General features: G+C 42.4%; 1 protein-coding gene across 1 annotated transcript in view; it reads right to left on the reverse strand.

The window, feature by feature from the left end:
- Positions 1 to 6648: 6648 nt before the first annotated feature.
- The window catches only part of Erp44 (endoplasmic reticulum protein 44), a 93025-nt gene continuing 79847 nt past the window's right edge, over positions 6649 to 19826 (reverse strand). The window contains 4 exon segments of the mRNA NM_001008317.2: positions 6649 to 6867; positions 8903 to 9005; positions 18199 to 18340; positions 19223 to 19334. Of these exon segments, the coding sequence (NP_001008318.1) occupies positions 6766 to 6867; positions 8903 to 9005; positions 18199 to 18340; positions 19223 to 19334 (459 nt within the window). The 3' untranslated portion in view covers positions 6649 to 6765.

Here is a 19826-nt window from a genome sequence, read left to right on the forward strand (position 1 = left end):
TTTTGCTCATAGAGAGCCACTTTTCTCAACACCATTTGTTAGTCTGTCTTTTCTCCAATGACCATTTTCAGCATCGTTGGTATCAATCTGGTGACTGTGGCAGAATGGCAGAATATCTCCGTGTATTCCACTGCACCTATCTACATGCCTCTGAGCCAGTGTCCTGCTGCTTTCATCAGAATGGCTTTGCAGTAGAACTTGAAATCAGCTACAATGGGGTTTCTTTGACCACTAGTCTGACATTAAATGAATTTTAAGATATGCTCCACTCCTTTGTGAAGGATGGCATTATTTTGACAGAGTTGCAGTAAATCTGTACATCTATAGGTGGCAAGACAGCTACTCTCACAACATTGAGTCTTCCATTCATGAGCATGGGAGGCATGTCCATTTTCTAGTGCCATCCTCAATTTCTCTTTAATTGGTTTGGATTTTTGAGACAGGGTTTCACTATGCATCCCTGATGGGCCTGAAACATGCCATGTAGACCAGGCTGCCTTTGAACACATAGTTATGCACTTGTCTCTGCCTCCCATGTGCTAGGACCTGAACCACCCACTCCTGCCTTCTCTTGAAGATTTCAGAGCTTTAAAAAAAAATTTTTTTTTTTTTTTGAGATCAGCTTCCTCAGGTTAGGAAATTTTTTATTATCTCCATCTTGCTGTTTGTGGATATGCTTGTTATGGTTTGAGATTGTGCATTTAGAAATTCGTCTGCTTCATCTTCTGAACTTCATTGGAAGCCACCAGTGATTCATAACATGATCTTAAAAGGCACAGTTGTTCAGAAAGGGGGCTGAGTGAGAGATGCCTGATGGTCATTTATCTTTGAGAATGATACACAAACACGAAAATGTACGATGTCTGCTTAGGATCAGGGTGATCTCAGATCTTCATTTACAGGTATTGTTCTGCAAAATTGTTTCTCATGCTCCTGTCTAGTCTCAAATGACCAGGGATTATCTTCCTTTGATCTTACAGAATTTCTGACATGCTTGTCTTAAACCAGAACATCAGGATCATGATCCACTCCCTTTCCTGTGTGTCACCAGGGCTGCCATGTTTCTCTCTTCTTCCTGGGTAGTGATTATAGCAGCAGCAACAACAAAACAGCAGCAGCAGCAGCAGCAACAGCAGCAGCACTTCCAAATAAGTCTATTCCTACCTAGGTGAGTTTACCATAGGGCACTAAGAACAGACATACAACTTCTTCACATCTGTCTGCATTAGTAAAATTCACAGGACCCACCACATAAGGGCATGTGGGCGATCTTTGCTATACATGGATGAAATTTGAAGAAACAGGTCAGTAAATACCTGGCAATAATTACCATTATAATAAACATCCAACAGCCTCTGTTAATACCAAATTTCCTGGAGAAGACGACCCTAATATAGGTAGGAATAAGCATGTGGCTTTCTGAGCCTGGTCTAAGGTGGCTCTTTCCCTTGGCTCAGACTGTAAGCAGGTATGTGCAATCATAACCACCTCTTTATTTTGTCCCTTCCTTCATTTAACTTTTAGCTTCATAATGAAAGTGGGCAGCTTGTTGAATGTCTGTTTTTAGTCTGGAAATCATATGCTTACTGAATGAGAAACCTATGGTGCTTTGTAACCACTCACATTTCTGTCATTATTGCCTAAAAGATGGTTGACTAAACTAGAGTCAGGTCTAACGTACAGAAAATGTGGAGTTAGAAAAAAATTCCCAGTATCCAAGACTGCTGTCAAAGAAAGCAACCATCTCTAGCTTGGTTGGCACTGTAAACCTTTATTTTTTCGTAGTCTTTGGAACTCAAGGCTGACTTAGCAAGTATAACTGAAGGTGATAGGTTCATTTGTAGGATATTTGTAAGTGACAATCAGATAACTGAGATATGCAGGTTTGCTATCAGAATCACCCCAGTTACAGGGACAGTTTCTTGTCCTAACTCCTCTGTTCACTTACTTGCTCTGTACTGTAGCTTTTCTTTCTCATCCGCCTTGCTGAGTTCTTCTAGTGTACCATGTGGCTGGAATAGAAAGATGGCACTCCTACTTCCTGTACAACCTGCATGCACATGGAAATAGGGGAAATATATATGGACTCCCCTATTTCAGAGTGAATGACCTGAATAGCCGTGAATCACCTAGACTACACAAGACTGTGCGAATACAAGGGATGTGTTTTAGCTTGCTTCTTATCGCTGTGACAAAACACAAGTAAAACCAATTTGGGAAGGGAAGGGTTAATGTATTTTTGCTTAAAGTTTACAGTCCATTAGGAAAGGAACCTGAAACAAATGGGAAGGCAGGAACTGAATCAATGTAAACCTTGCTTTCTTATACAACACAGGAGTACAGGCCCAAGGGTGGTAGCACCCATAGTGGGCTGGGCCATCCCACATGAATCCTTTATCAACAAAGCTCCAAAGTTTGTCCACAGGCCAATCTGATAGAGGTGCTGTCTCAGAAATTCCTCTTCCCAGATGACTCTTTAACATGTGTAAACAGACTAAACAGGGCAAGGTGACACTTGTCCTACACATTGAATGATGGGATTTGCTAGACAGGGGTGGTGGGGGTAGACTTGAGTAGCAACTTGAAGCAGCACTATCACAAAGCCCAACTGCCCACTGCCCTAGGACACTTCTGTCACGCACGCCCTGTGTTCTAGAGAACACCTGGACACACCAACTGAAGGTGGGGTTTGAGTTACCTGCACATGAACTCAAAAGGCCCCATTCTGAGATGAATGAAGCACAATGACAGGATCTGAAAAATAACATTACACCTGGAAAAATCTAGTGGCTCCAATCACTTAGACTCCAGGTAAAACATTCATAAGACAGTAAAAGAGTATTCATGCAATGAGTAAAAAGTCTCCAACACAGAAATACTTTAGAAATATAGTTTTATTCCTTGGAAATACATATGAAATTTCAAACACAGCCTAAAGAGTTGCTAAGCTGACCCTACCCAGGCTGCTTCATGAATGTATAGCTCAGTTACTGGCAGCAGTGGGCAGCTCCAGTCCTGGGAGAGCTCTTCCTCAGGCTCTCACCTGCCTTCAAAGCTTCCCGGGTCTCCCCCAACACAGACCACGGGCATTTCACTTTGTTCCCAAGGTTTCACTCAGCAGAATAGCTAAATGCCATAAGTGCAATCACCTTGAAACTGGAATACTATACCCAATTAACCGTATATCCTCCATGGATTCCAGCCTGTCCCAAGAGTTTTAACAGAGAGCGCTGCTGTGTGACACAGAGTATGGGCTGAACAGCTTTAATCATTTAAGGTGGCCAAGGTTTTTTGTCTGTGGTATGCGTGTGTTTTAAATTTTATGTCATTTTACTCTTGGCTAAGCAGACTGTATCTGTCAAAGGGAAAAAAATGAGTTAATCTGGTTTACCTGTTTATCAACCCATTACCCATTCCTTTTACCTTGATGCATTTTTTAGAGGAAGTCTTTTGGGCAACATCAGCACTTTCTCTTTAGTTCATTCTGAGTATTCCCATTGCAAACACCATTTTGTTTTGTTTTGTTTTTGTACATTTGGTGGTTGGCATACACGTATATCTGTGTGAGGGAATCCAATCCACTGGAACTTGACTTACAGACAGTTATGAATTGCCATGTAAGTTCTGGGATTTGAATCTGGTACTCTGGAAGAGCTGTCAATGCCCTTAACCACTGAAGCATCTCTCCAGCCTCCCAAACACTTTGCATTGCATGCTTCCGGGAAGCTTTTATCATGCCAGTTTCCCTTCTTTTTGCGCAAGATCCCTGGCAAGCTGTCTTCATCAGGAAACTCTCTGTGAGATACTGCGATGTTCATCTCCACCTTATATGCTCAGGTCAGTGTTTTAGATACCTGTCATGCCCGAGTGTGTACCACAGAACACTGGGTGTCCTGCTTCATCATTCTGCCAGAGGAGCAAGAAGTTTCCCTAGCTTCTGGTTCTTAGCTATTCAACGTGCTTCAGGGCGACTGGGCAGCCTCTCTGGCTACAGCAGAGAAGCCCGAGGCTCAGCACAGACTGAGTAGCGGTGGCTTCTGTAGCACTGACAGGGTTTGGAGACCTGCTTCTAAGCAACTCTCAAATATGGATCCTCAGGACCTGCACAACGGCTTGAATCCCTTCCTTGGTATCCTGCGCCTCAGTGAGTCAGTCTTTCCTACTGCATCACGGAGTTACCACCTTCATTCCGATTAGCGTACCACGTCACATCCTCTCTTTTCAGGTGTTCATCTTTTAAAACCTCAGCAGAATTTTCTCATCAGAATTTTCGGAACTCCATGTTTCTATGCCAGGCACATTACCTCTAGTTCCTCTCATGTCTAATCTGGAATAGCTTGTTAGAGTGATATTCTAAAAAGTCACTGACTTCATAAATTATAAGCAACTCTAGGTAAAAAGTTACAGCACCAAGAACCTTACTTTGAGTAGCTGTCAACTGCTATCTGCTCTCCAATAACTTTCTCCAATTCTAGCTCAGCCCCTGGTATGCAGACACCGTCAACCCTTCAAATATATAGGCTGCTCTCTGACCTACATTTTCTTTAAGAGTCTTTTGTTTTTGTTTGAGACAGGGTTTCACTATAGAGCCCTGGCTGTCCTGGAACTTACAGAGATCCCTCTGCCTCTGTCTTCTACATGCTGAGGTTAAAGATGTGTACCACCATGCCCAGCTAAAACAGTCTTGATACTCATGTTTTAAAACATTTTACTTGGAGTGCCCGTGAGCTTGTGAAGAACTTTTTGTGAACTGGCACCAAGTCCTGTGGAGTGCTAAGCACTTTCAGGGGCAGAAGAACTACTCAAGGCCACTTTGTTTTTAATTCTTCCAATAAACATGTGATGATGACCACTGAAGTGTCCAAGCTGGTGGCCACCAAATGGACACAGGCTCAGCATCACTGTCCTTAGTGCCGTCACTGTCCTCAATGTCGTCACCATCCAGAGAAGACAATGGCAGGAGCAGGGCTACAGCCCGAGTTCCGACATGCATGAAAGCTACGTAACACTTAAGCTTCCAACAGCCCATCTGTCACAGACCACACTGAAGATACGCCCCTTTGGCCTTTTACTAAAACCTATTTTCAGTTCGCTATCTGCAGCCCAGTATTTGAGTGGTATCTTTTATTATTTTCCAAACCTATTATAGGATCACAAATTTGTTACAGCTGTTTTTTTTTTCACTGTTTTTTGACCTTGTATTCGAAGTGTGCTGTGTAACTGTGAGTTTTCATTTTGAGCCTCTCAGATTTGGTCATGAAAATAAAAACTGTAATCATATTCAAGACACTGACTAAAAGCAATAAAGTGGCAGAACGAAGGCCAGCTTCTAGAAAGCTCTGTCCTAGTTTTCCACTCACAATCTGCTGAAATATTCTAAACATGCCCCTTATCACCTCATTAATATTTATTATTCTGAATAAAACTATAGAAACTATGGACAAAGTCATGCATAATTAAGAACTAGAAGCTGATTTTTAAAAATAACAGTTATTAAATATCCATTATAAATATTCATTTTATTTTAAAAGGATTGAAAGGTGTTACATATATTACACACTACATATAATGGCACATGTCAACCTTTTTAAGCTTAAAAATATTATCTCCCCAAACTGGGACTGACTCATCCCAAGGATAAATGACCCTTGGCCTATAGCACCACATCCAGGCCCCGAGGAAAGCCAATTTAGAGCCTGTCTGACCTCTGGCACTGGGATTCCTGAATTAATTCAGAGTGTCTTCTCCCTCTGCTTTTATCCCTGGCAGTATTGAGGCCTGGCAGGGACCTTCTGAGTACCCACTGCAGGCACTGGGAAGCCAAGGAAGCGAGGGGCGAAAGCCCTCTAACAACCCTCACGAGTTGACAATGACAGAAGAATGTAAAACGAACACTTCCTTAACATCTTTGCTTTTGATCTACACAACTACAACAAAACTACAAAAGACAGGAGGAGGCTTACAATAATTGAAATACAGGTTTTCTTTGAAAATGAAACTTTCTAGACAGAGAAAGCCTTAACATTTCCAGTTCAATGCTAGCAACCTGCTCCACTGGGGTCCCTGCTTTCCTGATTGCAGGGTTAATTTATTCAAAGTTTTAAATGCCATCCATATGCTGCTGTCTCCGACAAACATATAGAAACTTAATAATACTTCCATTTCTTCTCCAAATGTGCTGGCTTATGCTCTCCTCTCTTTACAGTCTGCTTAGTTACACACTGGGAACCCAAGAGGAGCCACCATGGCGCTCTCACAGCAATGCCCAACCAATCAGCACAGCACAGTACACGGTGTGAAAATGTTAATTTATTTCCCTCCCAAGCCTTTAGAATATATATCCCCTCAGCTTTTAGAAATGTGATAATAAAAATACCAATAAAATTTGATCATGTGCAAAGTAAAGAAAGAAAAAGCAGATACCACACAGGACCAGGTCGATTCTCTTGCCTGTGCAGTGCTAGTGTGGGTAACGGTGCGCTTCTGGCCACGCCACCTTCCACTTGCACTGTACAGGCTGTGCAGGACAGATTTACAGTGGGCAGCCTCTGGCTGTATTTTGTTCTTTAAACCCCTAGCAGATTTTAAAGAGGCTGGATTACATGACAATGCATTCGAGTCAGGGGAGGAAAAAAAATTAAAAACCCAAAACTTCTTTCAGTTTATTCAAAATAAAAATACACATAGAATTATGAAAATATAGGTTTACTATTTCCACCACGTCAGCCTGTGCTGCTGTTGAAAGGCTGTGGTGTTCTTGAGTTTTTACAGCTCATCTCGATCCCTCAATAAAGTATACCTATATTCGCTGGGCGCCAGCTTCTGGAAGGAGCTCTCAGGAGGACTGCTCGCTACATCCTGGTCTTGCTACAAAAGAGGAAAAGACTCTTTATACCAAAATGTCTTATGGAGTTATCATGCTTTACATAACTGGCAGTAGCGTTACAATGACATGTTTATCAATAAATAAAAGAGAAGACGTTTATGTCAGCAGGGTGAAGCGGAAAGTGTGTCTTGTTTCTTCACTTCAGACATCCTCGGACTCACTGTCTAGGGCATGGCTGCTACAGCACCACCGACTCGGCCTGTCAGTTACTGAGGCAACGTGGAAGAAAACAGCACTGAACACCCACAGCTTCCTAGAGACCCCCAGAGACAGTACAGCCTTGCTTGGTCCTAAGCCTTCGCTCTTACAAACGACTGCTGAGAGGGACGGCCTCGATAGGATGGCCCTGGTCTGTTAATGGAGCTGCTTTTTATCAACTCTCCTGGTGCCAAAAACGAGTGAAGCCTGGTGGAGAGGAGGGAACAATGCTACAGTGTACGTCTGTAAGACCTATGTGCCAACGAGACACAAGACACACAGTGAAGCTGTACAGATTGCCATGATCTGAAGGAAAGGCAACACAGTCGGCACTGAGGTTCCACACTGCAGTGTCTCAAGGGCAAGCTCACCTGTACTACATAAGGCACCTACAGTGGACAGCACGTGGTGCTCACGGGACATTCTCACATAGATGAGCATGTGCCATGAGAACAGACGGGGGCAGGGCCAGGCTTCACTTCCACAGGAAGTTACCTTCTGCTCAGACACACGCTCGAGCTCCAGGTATATTACTGTAAACATGTACCTTGAACCTAGTTGGTTTAGTACAAACATATGGATAAGTAAAATATATGGAGTCTACTGTCTAAGGAAGAAAATAAAATAAATCAGGACACTACAGAAAACTAGATTTTTCCCCTGAGTGTATAAAGTAGTGGTTCTCTGCCTGTGGGTCTTGACCGCTCTGAGGGTTGAACATCTCTTTCACAGGAGTCACCTAAGATCATCTGCGTATTAGATATTTACATTAAAATTAATAACAGTAGCAAAATCACAGTTCTTAAGTAGCAACAAAAATAATTTTATGGTAGGGGGTCACCACAACACGAGGAAGTGTATTAAGGGGTTGAAGCATTAGGAAAGTTGAGAACCACTGATTAGAGTACTGAAGAAAATAATCACCTATAGATTATTGTCATTAGCCGAGTTCCCCCTCTTTAACAGTAGTTTAACGATCACTTCTCAATTAAAGTATATTATCAGATTCTCAAGAGAACTCTTCACTTTCAACCTAATCTAACTCCCAAATAAGGTAAGGGAAAATTCAGCCTCTCTTGTTCTTTCATAAACAGAAGTTCTTTGGACAAAGCAGTAAACTGAAGTCCTAGCATATAAACCAAGATGGACTTTAATGAGTGCCACCATCTCCCTCTGAGTTTCGTGGTCATAGACTTGATTGCAAATGTAGGACTCTTTCATAGAGCAGAGACATACAGATTACTAGACTCTCAGACTTTAAAGCCCATCTATCCGTCCACTCTGAGGATCTACCTTCCTACTCATCAATCTGTATAACAACTCGTCAACTGAGAATTTATAAGTGAATAAAAGCTAATATAAAATACTGATAAATAGTTGTCAAGCATCAGATATCAAATGGGAAGCCACACTGAATCCTGCGTTTGCACGTTATCAATCCTGCCTCTGTGAAGGTTCTCAGGACGCATGAGGAAGGTGACAAAGCATTGCTTTCTGTGGAGTGTGGGTTCAGAATCAGCCACAAAAACGAGCTCTATCCAACTGCAGGAATCCACTGATTTGCTTTCTCAAGTACTCTCCCGAGTCCTGCTTTCTTACTTCTATCTGAAGTCAACCATATTTACCCTGTATAGCTACGTCCCACACATCCCAGTCTAGATGATCATTTTAAGAAGTGACTATAAAGAAGCACACCCTAAATATGTCTTAGTCAGCTCAGAATTTCTACAGAGAGGTATCAGGAGTCGAAGCTCTAGCTCAGGCCCCCTCTGAGGCTATCTCAATACAGGAGTCCCCACTGGCAAACATGAGTCTTACCTCTCCTGGGGCTGTATCAGTTGGGTCAGGTCCATGATGGAATTCTCTGTGTAGTTTTCCAGAATGTAGGTCAAATACAAACTGCTTGAGTTTTCCAGGAATTCTAAAACCAAAGGCAAATAATTATTTAGCTTCAACTGCCAAAGCAGGCTGACCTCTACTCTCCTAATTTCATAGCGCTGTAGAGATATTTCACTATAACCTACCAATCCTATCAGAGCTACCACAGGCAACTAGATACAAGTTTTCTGCTCTAATTTTTTTTTTTAGTTTTTATTTTGAGTACATACATGTATGTATTGACGCTAGTGCCTAGTATCTGCAGAGGCCAAAAAAAGCATTATACCACTGGAACTAGAGCTAGATGGTAAGATGAGTCATCAAGTAAGTGGGTCCTCAGAAAGAGCAGCAAGGGCTCTCAGGTGAGCTATTTCTTCAGTACCCATGTTCTCATTATTGCACTCGTTTTACTGAAAATTTTCTATTCTTACCTTTACCAGAGGCAATGTTATCAAGATGCTGCTTCCCAAATGTGTTCTACTATCTTTATTGGTGGATACTTAAATGGAGTGAGTATGTGTGTGTCTGTGTAATAATTCATATATTTTTACTGGCACACATATACGTAAAACAAAAAACATATCCTAGAAAAACCACACTAAAAATGCTGAGATTCAAAGGGGAAAGTACCATCTGAGGACAATCACTTCAGAGCAGTCAGTTCTAGAACTGGAACATTAGAACGCACCACTGGGGTCTCACAGCGCGTGAACCAGCCTGAGGATTCTCAAAAGCTCTAAGCTGGAGCGGAGCTCTCTCCCACGGCGGTCCAGACTATGCTGAGCAAAGCACTTACATAGGAGGCTCCTCTGGAATCTTCCTTGAGTTGTAGCCAATAAAATGGGAGCAAATGATACCTACAAGGCCAATCAATTTTTGCTCTACATTGATCTGCATTCTAAAGTCATCAACTTGATTTAAAAAAAAACCACTAAAGTTGATTTGCTAATTTATAAGTAGTAGCCGAATTTTAATTTATGTTTCTTGAGAAACTGAGTGTTTTCCTTTGCCTGTCTTCTAGGGAGATTTTGTTGCCATTTTATTATGTACTTCAAATAGAAAGCTATTCTTTTATATATATGTTACAAAAATTAAAATGTACTTCCGGGTAGAGAGATGGCTCAGTGGTTAAGAGCATTGTCTGCAGCTCTTCCAGAGGTCCTGAGTTCAATTCCCAGCAACCACATGGTGGCTCACACTAGGATCTGATGCCCTCTTCTGGCAATAAATACATATATACATTTAAAAACAAACAAGTAAGAAAGATTCTAAAATATATTTTAATTCCTTGGGTACAACAGCCTGACTTTTTACATATTTTTGTTATTTTGTTTTCATAGCCAAGAACAGCTAGTCTGTGTAACTATCGCTAGTTACTCTATTTTTCTTTTTAAATTCTTTCCTGAGGTCCTGCAAGTGCTGCCTCCCCCGCCTGCCCCTTCAGTATCTCCCACTGAGCCGCACCTACCAATACCTTCACTGTACGCCATGCTGGCTCCCCAGTTGCTTCAGTGCAATCAAGAGCAGCGGGTGCCAAATGCAGTTTACAAATACAAATGACTGTCAGGTAGCAGTATTGACAGAATGCCTCCATGGTTCTCTGGTGCAGAAGTAATCGCACACACCAGACAGAAACACTGAGGGGAGATCAATTTACATTTCTCCTGACATCATCCTCTGTCACTCCACAGACTCAGATGCTCCACTGCCTGAGATAAGGGTCCCAGTTTGTTTTACAAGCTGCCAAGACTGGGGGACTGCTGCAAGTCAAGGGACAGCTAATGGATGAGCAAATCCAAACTGAGAATACTCAAGACAGCCTTTCCCTGGCCTGACTGTGCCCCTTGTCGTGAGGTAAGAGGGAAGAAGGGATTCTGAGCTCTAATGGTTAGAGTGGACAGTGTGGTGATCTCCAAGAAGACTATTACAGTAAGTTGATCCAAGCTGCAAGTTCCTAAGTGGAAACTAAATGTGTCTTTTTCACACCCCAAACTTGTTCCTTTACAATGTTTACTTTTAGACAGTGAGACACACACACACACAGTAAATTGTGACCACCCTCCGACAAATGCACAAGGTAGGTTTACTATTTTAAAAAACTGAAACACAATAGATAATTAAAAAAAACTCTAATTCTGTAACTTTGTTTGTTTGTTTGTTTTGAGAATCTCAGCACGTAGCTGGGCTGGTCTTACACTTACTAAAGACCTGCTTTCCGCTGTCTGAGCTCACTGACCACGGTGCTCAGCTTCAGTTCTGAACATTTAACAAACGTACAGCGTTTCCTTAGCACCTCTGCAGACCAGGTGAGACCTCCTGCGCCTCTCTGCAGTTGGACCTTCCCTTCCCTAATCCCTGGGAACCACTCATGTGTTTGCCATATACACATCCATCCATCCATCCATCCATCCATCCATCCATCCATCCATCCATCCATCCATCCATCCATACACACATCCATACACACATCCATCCATCCATCCATCCATCCATCCATCCATCCATCCATCCATCCATCCATCCATAGAGACCACAGAAGCCTACTCACTTTTCTCATCGAGGACATTTGGATTCTGTCAGGACAAAATGCTATGACTAATACATGTGCACAGGTTTCTATGTGAACTTTATTTTCTAGAACTCAGTCAGTACCATAAATGTGTAACTTTCACAAAGAAACTATCAAACTGTATAGGTGTGTCACCAAGACTGCAGCTGGTCTACATGTTTCTGACGGCAGGGTACTGCTGCCATGTGACCTATGGCAGCTGAAGGGCACAGACCAATATCTCACCGTGACTCCTCTCCCTTGCGTTTCTTGACCATGTAATGACCTGGGAGCTTTGCTCATATGCTTAGTTGCCATCTCTGTATCTTGTTTGTGTTTTTACTTCTTTTTTTTTTTTTTTTTTTCCTTTGGAGCTGAGTACCGAACCCAGGCCTTGCGCTTGCTAGGCAAGAGCTCTACCACTGAGCTAAATCCCCAACCCTTGTTTGTGTTTTAACAGTATCATTCATAAAACAAAGGTTTATAACTTGATGAAAACCAATGTATCATTTACTTCTAAGAGTTTTGATGCTCTCAGAACTGTCTTCCTCTGACTGCTAAGGCTTCCTTACTTAGTGTTTTCCACTTAGCTCTATGATGAATTCTAAGGTCAATTTTCATGAAAAGAAATTCCTTCTTGGGATGAAGATGCTCAGTTGGTCCAGCCAACTCGCTAACAAGGAATAATAATAAAAACATTATCGAATAAACAAAATGTGCTGCTTACAAAATTCTATCAGGCTAAGGCAGGAAAACCACAAACTCTAGCCAGCACTGGACAAGAGGACCCCTCCTTCAAAATCTAAGAAGCACTAAAGGTGCAGCTTGGTGATGCAGCGTTCGCCTAGCATGCGGGAAGCCTAGGCTCAGCTATGAATATCACCAGAAAAGGCAGAAAGCAAGACAAAGTGTAAAGGAGCAGAGCCAGCTCCACCATAACCGTGTTCTTTCTCACTTAAAAACTTTCTATGGAGAAAAAATATCACATGACTATTTCATTAGAAGCTGAAAAGGCCTTTGATAACCTCCAACACCCCTTCATGTTGAAGGTATTGGGGAAATCAGGGATACAGGGTAGATACCTAAACATAATCAAAGCAATATACAATGAGCCAATAGCGAACACCAAACTAAATGGAGAGAAACTTAAAGCAATTCCACTAAAACTAGGGACAAGACAAGGCTGCCCACTCTCTATCTATTCAATACAGGACTCGAAGCCCTAGCCAGAGCAATGAGACAAGTGAAGGAGATCAAGGGGATCCAAATCAGAAAGAAAAATGTCAAAGTATTGCTACTTGCAGATGAATTATAGTATACACAAGCACCCCCCAAAATTCTACCAGAGAACTCCTACAGCTGATAAACACCTTTAGCAAAGTAGCTGGATAAAAATTAACTCAAAGAAATCAGTAGCCTTCCTTTATACAAATGATATATGGGCCAAAAAGAAATTATAGAAATAACCCATTACAATAGCCACAAATAAGATGGAAAGATCTCCCATGCCCATGGATAGGCAGAATTAACACAGTGAAAATGGCCACCTTACCAAAAGCAATCTACAGATTCAATGCAATCGCCTCAAAATTCCAACTCACTTTTTTGTAGATCTTGAAAGAGCAAGTCTCAACTTCATATTGAAAAACAAAAAACCCAGGATAGCTAGAACAAGCCCAGACAATAAAAGAACTTTGGGAGGAATTGCCATCCCTGACCTCAAGCCACACTACAGAGCAACAGTAATAAAAACTGCATGGTACTGGTACAGAGACAGAAACACTGATCAATGGAATCAAACTGAAGACCCAGAAATAATCGCGCATACCTATGGACACATGATTTTTTGATAAAGAAGCCAAAAGCATACAATGGAAAATGAAAGCATCTCCAACAAATGCTGGCCTAACTGGATGTCTCCATGCAGAAGAATGAAAACAGATCCATATCTATCACCTGCACGAAACTCAAGTCCAAGTGGACCAATGGCATCAACGTAAGACCGGATACACTAAAGTCTCATAGAAGAGAGGGTGGGAAATACCCTTGGATGCCTTGGTGCAGGAGACAAGTTCCTGGACAGAACACCAGTGGCTCAGGCTCTAAGATCAACAATTAATAAACAGGATGTCATGAAACTACAAACCTTCTGTAAGGCAAAGGACACTGTCAAGAGGACAAATAAGCAGCTCACAGACTGGGAAAGGATCTTCACCAATCCCACATCTGGCAGAGGGCTAATATCCAAAATTTACAAAGAACTCAAGAAATTAAGACACCAATAACCCAAATAACCTAATTCTAAAAATGGGGCCCAGAGCTAGCCAGAGACCTCTCAACAGAGCAATCTCGGATGTCTGAGAAGCACCTAAAAATGTTCAGTGTCCTTAGTCATAAGGGAAATGCAAGTCAAAGCGACTCTGAATTTCATCTTACCCATTAGAATGGCCAAGGTCAAACACTCCAGACAGCACCCGGCTAGCGATGTGCAGCAAGGGGAACCTCACTGACGGTGGGAGTGCTAACCACTTAGGAAATCAATTTGGCAGTTTCTCAGCAAACTGGAAATCGTTTGACCTAAAGACCTAGCTATATGAGTCCTGGACATATATCCAAAAGATGTTCCAACTACACATCCCACAACTATGTTCATAGCAGCTTTACTCGTAATAGCCAGAAACTGGAAACAACCTAGATGCCCCTCACCTGAAGAATGGATAGATGTGTACATCTACACAATGGAAATACTATTCAGCTATTTTAAAAAGACATCATGAATTTTGCAAGCAAATGGATGGAACTTGAGAACATGATGCTGAGTGAGGTAACCCAGACCCAACAGGACACACATATACGTACTCACCTATAGGTGGACATCAGCTGTAAAGTACAGGTACCATGTCACACGCTAGACTCAAGGTAAACGAAAGGGAAGGTCAAAGCGAGGAAGCTTGAATTTCACTTAGAGGGAGGAATGCAAGTCCTAAGAGTCAGATGGAGGGAGAGAACTGGGTGGGAGAGGGAATGAGATTCAAGATCAGATGTGGGGAAGGACAGGAGAGATGGCTAAACGGCCATGAAAATGAATGGAAATCTGCAACTGATGGAGGTGAGGTGAGAGGCATCTCCAGGGGGAGTCAGAGACCTGGGATAAGGGAGGAGTCCAAGAAACAATGGAGGTAATGTGTGACTTACTACATTGGGATATGGAACCTGAAGAGGCCACCTCCTATAGCCAGGCAGGAACCCCAGTGCAGCAATAAAGACACCAACCCACTCACAAAACTTTCAACCCAGAATTTATCATGTCTACAAGAAATGCAGGCATGAGGGAGGGAACAGAGACTGAGGGAATAGCTAAGCAATAGCTGGTCCAACCTGAGTCCCATCCCATGGGCAAGCACCAGTCTCTGACCAATTAATGATGCTCTGTTCTGCTTACAACAGGAGCAAGTTGTCCTCTGAGAGGCTCCACCCAGCAGCTGACTCAGACAGATGCAGACGCCCACAGTCAAACAGCGGATGGAGTTTGGGGGATCTTATGGAAGAGTAAGAGGAAGGATTGTGGGCCCAGAAGGAGTCAGGCCTCCATAGGGGTAAGAACTCCACAGGAAGACCAACAGAGTCAACTAGCCTGGACCCTTGGGGCTCTCAGAGACTGAATCACCAACCAAAGAGCACACGGGCTGGACCTAGGCCTCCCTGCACATGTGTAGCAGATGTGCAGTTTGGTCTTCATGTGGGCCCTGAACAACTGGAGCAGGGCTATTGCAAATGCCCGTCTGTGGGATGTGTTCTTCTAGCTGGGTTGCCTTGTTTGTCCTCAGTGGGAGAGGAAGCGCCTAGCATCACAGAGAATTGAAATGGCAGGGTAGGAAGATACCCAGGGTGTGGGGGAGGAAAATGGGGAGAAGGATTGTGGAGGGAGTGTGTGACCAGGAGGGAAAGAGTGAGTGGGATGTAAAATAAGTTAAAAAAAAATTAAATTAAAAAAAAAAAAACCTTTCTATGGGCAGGTCCATAGACAACAAGATTCTCAGAGTGGATTTTCGTGGTAACCTGGCGATATTTTCTTCTAGTTATCTTTCTAAATTCTTTGAACTTCATGCTGTTCTAGCTTACACCCTCCAAGATTATGAGATGGCTCATGTGTTAAAAGAACAACTCTAGACGTCTCTGTACTACTGGACAGCTTTCTCTGTGGCCTCGTTTTATATTGCTTAATGCACTAATTTGCTTGTGTCTCCCCTCCCTGCTGGAATGAGAGGTTTAATAATGAAATAAGAGAGCTTGAGAAATCACAATAAAATTTTTCAGTGACTTGGTATTTGGGGAGAAATGATATGGAACCCAGAGTTAGAGAATTCATCATTAGAGTAGTCTGCTCCATTTGGGGTGGGTGTGGCAATAATTAACAGAAGTGTGCAAGGAACGGCCTGCAATCTGTCCAGCTGCTATTTTCCTTCCTGTCACTCAAAACCTCGGACAGATATAAACACTTCAGAAAAAGCATTCATTAACTACTATTTTAAAGATGACACGTTTTCTGTATGTATGTATGTATGTATGTATATGTATTTGCATAAATGCTTGTGTGTACCAGGTGCCTGCAGAGGCAGAACAGGGCATTAGATCTCTTGGACCTGGAGTTACAGACAGTTTGAAGTCTTGTGGCAAAACTCAGGTTCTCTGGAAGAAAGAGCAGCAAGTGCTCTTAACCACAGAACCAACTCTCCAGCCCCAAAGACAGTTTTCTTCACAGTCCATTCACAGTCATATGACTTTTCTCGGGCTGGAGAAGAACACAATCTCATCACCCGGGTCTCAAAATGGTCCCCACTCTTCCATCTTCATATAAATCAATCCCTCTCAAGTTGTCAGGAAATCTACCTGATCAAACAATGTAAAAAGTCAAAGGCTCACAGAGCTATGATTTATTTTCTGCCATTGGGAAACACTAGCACTTCAAACACCAGCATTTCCACAGCGTTTTACAGGCACTGGGAATGTGGCTGCCTGTATGCAGTACTATGAGCTGGGGCTTTAGAGTCTGTGAGAACTTGTAAGTCATTTTACTTCAAGGAGTTCAATTTCTCTGAAAAGATGAGTGTCCTACTGGCAGTGTCAATCTCCAGCATGCGAGGACTGTCAGATGACCCGGAAGTGCTGTGTTCCTATGTAAAAGTAACAGTACTGGCAGTAATTATGGAAACTGCTCATCATCTCAGCCTTAATTACCCGGCTGCACATTAACAATTAGACAAGCCATTAAACGTGTCAGATTCACCTTGAGGCATGCTTTACTGGTCTTTAACACTAGCATCTATTCACACAGGCTCAGATCTTAGCTCTCACAGCACATACCACCTCTCAATTTAAAAAATGTTAGCAGGAATAGTGCTTAGAAGGGGCAATTGGGTAACTAGGGAGAAAAATTAAAGAAGTGAGTTATTTCAAAGATCTTCAAATGCAGCATTATGTAGCCCTGGCTGTCCTGAACTCGCTCTGTAGACCAGGCTGGCCTCAGCTCAGACCCGTCTGCCTCTGCCTTAAAGGCATGCAGTATAGAGATTAGTCTCCATTGACAGATTTCTTTTCAAAGTCCTGCTGGTTCAGATTCCCTTTCCTTTCTTCTTTCCCCAAAGCAGAGCACACCCCTAGCCGACAGATTAGGTCTACTAGGCCAACAGACCAGAAGGCTATGGCTGGGGAACAGAAGGACTGGATGGTGTGATGAAGACTACGAACACAGTGCGGTTGTGGTTTGCCCTGGAGTTATCTGTATTTTGATGCTAATTCCGCTGCCCCAAGGATGGCTGCCTAATCTAGTACCCAGGACTCAGGTGGCTTCACCAGAACCTTCTCCCCATTTAATTTGTAAAATACAGGTGAGGGCTGATACAGGATAGGACAAGGACTGTCATTGGACGAAAAGGAAGAATGGACAGGGAAAAAGTTTGAGGGAAGGGGAGGAGGGAGGAGGAGACAGCAGAGTAGCCTCAAGACAACACGGAAGCTGACACTAAGAATCCACGCTGTACCTTTACAGGTTGTTATGAATGTTCTTAAGGGATGGATGTGTACAGGGCTTTGTATGTTTAGGTGAGTGTATATTATTTAATTTGTAACACTTACACTTTTTATATATTAATACCTTAAGTTTTAATTACTGCAGTTTGCATCCCTGGAAACTAGTAGGACTTCAGTCTCTGCAGTAGTCACAAGGCTTCCATGTTTATTAATACTATAAAGACAAGAGCAGATCCAGAAGGCTTAGCTGTTCTAGCTACGAGCCATTAGAAATTCCTCATCACGGCAAAATTCTGAGCTGCACATACTCTCCATGTTCCTAAGCACACGATCAAGAGCAAACAGACAGGAGCAGCAGTGCTCCCCTGACCAAGGATGTGTATCTTCTTGCTATGTGACGGACGGCACAGAGCAACCTAATGTCTCACAGCACACGATCTCCCTTTTAGAGTAGTTCCCAGTCACCTAACATCTGAAATTCCTACTAAATGATGCCACCTCATGCAAAGACCAGCAGCAGGAACCACACTAACTTCTCACACCCAACCCCAGTATTACTTTCACAGTACAGATACATAAATTAGTCAAGCAATTGTTTTATATTCAACTTTACGGGACATATCAGTAATTTTAAAAAGAGAGAGAAAAGGATACTTACAATACATCCTTAAAGTCTCCAAAGACATACATATGCCTAAAGCTGTCAATGGCTATGACAGGGCAATCTGCTGGAGTCTTCTGGATATGGAGAAGAGGATGTCTAAATTTGTCACAATCTGCATGTAAGAAATTTATTGTACCTTTGAAAGAAACAGAATTTTAAGAACTACATTAGATTTCTAACTGTATTTCTGATTATGAATTCACAAAATAGCATAATGAACAACATCAACATTTTTGAAATTGATACAAATCAGAAAAACTAAAACCTAAACTATATTTAAAAGAAGAAATTTTTTTAGTTCTCAAGGCAGAGTATAATTCCCTTAGAAATTATAAGGGAGATTATAGGAAAACTCAAATTTAAAAGCTATTGTGATGTGAATTTTTTATTTCTTCAATTGGCAGTCACCTGCTATGAAGGTCCCCCAAATTCTGACAGCAAGTCCCCTAATCTGACACATACTGCTCCCTTGGGACCATCTCCATGCTCCTTGTAGCCTAAATGGCTACTTTTAAATCTAATTCAAACCCAGAATATTCTCTAAAGTAGGCAGCTCTTACTGCACCATCAGTTTACATGGCTTGATCTTTTATCCTCAGTATAGAAGGGAGCTGTTTGACACCCCAAATTCTGCTAAGATACGGAAAAATGCAGACAGCTGCTCAACTTTCATGGAGAAATAAATGTAGATCAGCGTGTGTCGTCTCTTAGCAATGTCTCAGGAAATGTGTAGAGAAGCATTTAGGTATCAGGAAATGGTTCCCCCAAATAATACTGTTCACCCAGAACTCCACTTTTCATGCAATTTGTTTTTCCCTCTAAAGTCAATCATAGTACAGAAAGCGAAAGCAAGCACATAGAAAGCCTGTTTACATCACAGTCCCACTGCTCCCTTCCCCACATCGAAATGCATCTTAAAGTAACCTAAGTGTCCCAAGTGTGTTTAAAGCAATATGGAGCAGGAAGGGAGGAGAAAGACAGTGGAGAAGGAGGAAACCAGACCCCTTCAACACTCTACCTTTTTCACTTATCAACTGCCGGGCTACTTCATTCTGGAATATTTCTAAACTTTCTGTATCCTCCTTCATGTGGAAGAGAATGAGAAAAGGCAGTCCTTCTTCTGTCAATTCCTACAGAAACAAGTTTTCCATGAAAATCAGTGCCGTTTTCCAAGTGGAACAAGTGTGGACTCAATTCATGTAACTAACAAGAGCAGTCAGAAAAAAGGATCTACTGTGTGAGAAACAGTGAGACTTAAGAAAAAGCGAATCCAACCGTGAGGCACGATCACTAAGGAAACGTACACGTCCTGCTCTCTCTGTTATATACATGGACTCACCTGGAAGGTCCTGGGTCACATATAAGATACTGATATCAGATATTTACCAAATGATTCATAACAGTAGCAAAATTATAGTCATGAGTTGCAACACAATAATTCTATGGTTGGGGTCACCACGACTTGAGGAGCTTTAGGCGGGCTCAGAAGCGCTGTGCTGGCCAGTACTGCACTTGTGAGAAGAAAGCACTGCAGTGGCTTCCTCATCCAGGAGTCAGGCACAGAGGAGCAGTGCCGGTCTCCACACGGAAGACTGAAACAGAGCTGTGTGATCAGTACGTCA

The sequence above is a fragment of the Rattus norvegicus genome, chromosome 5, assembly GCF_021556685.1.
Source record: "Rattus norvegicus strain SHRSP/BbbUtx chromosome 5, alternate assembly SHRSP_T2T, whole genome shotgun sequence".
NCBI classification, from domain to species: Eukaryota; Metazoa; Chordata; class Mammalia; order Rodentia; family Muridae; genus Rattus; species Rattus norvegicus.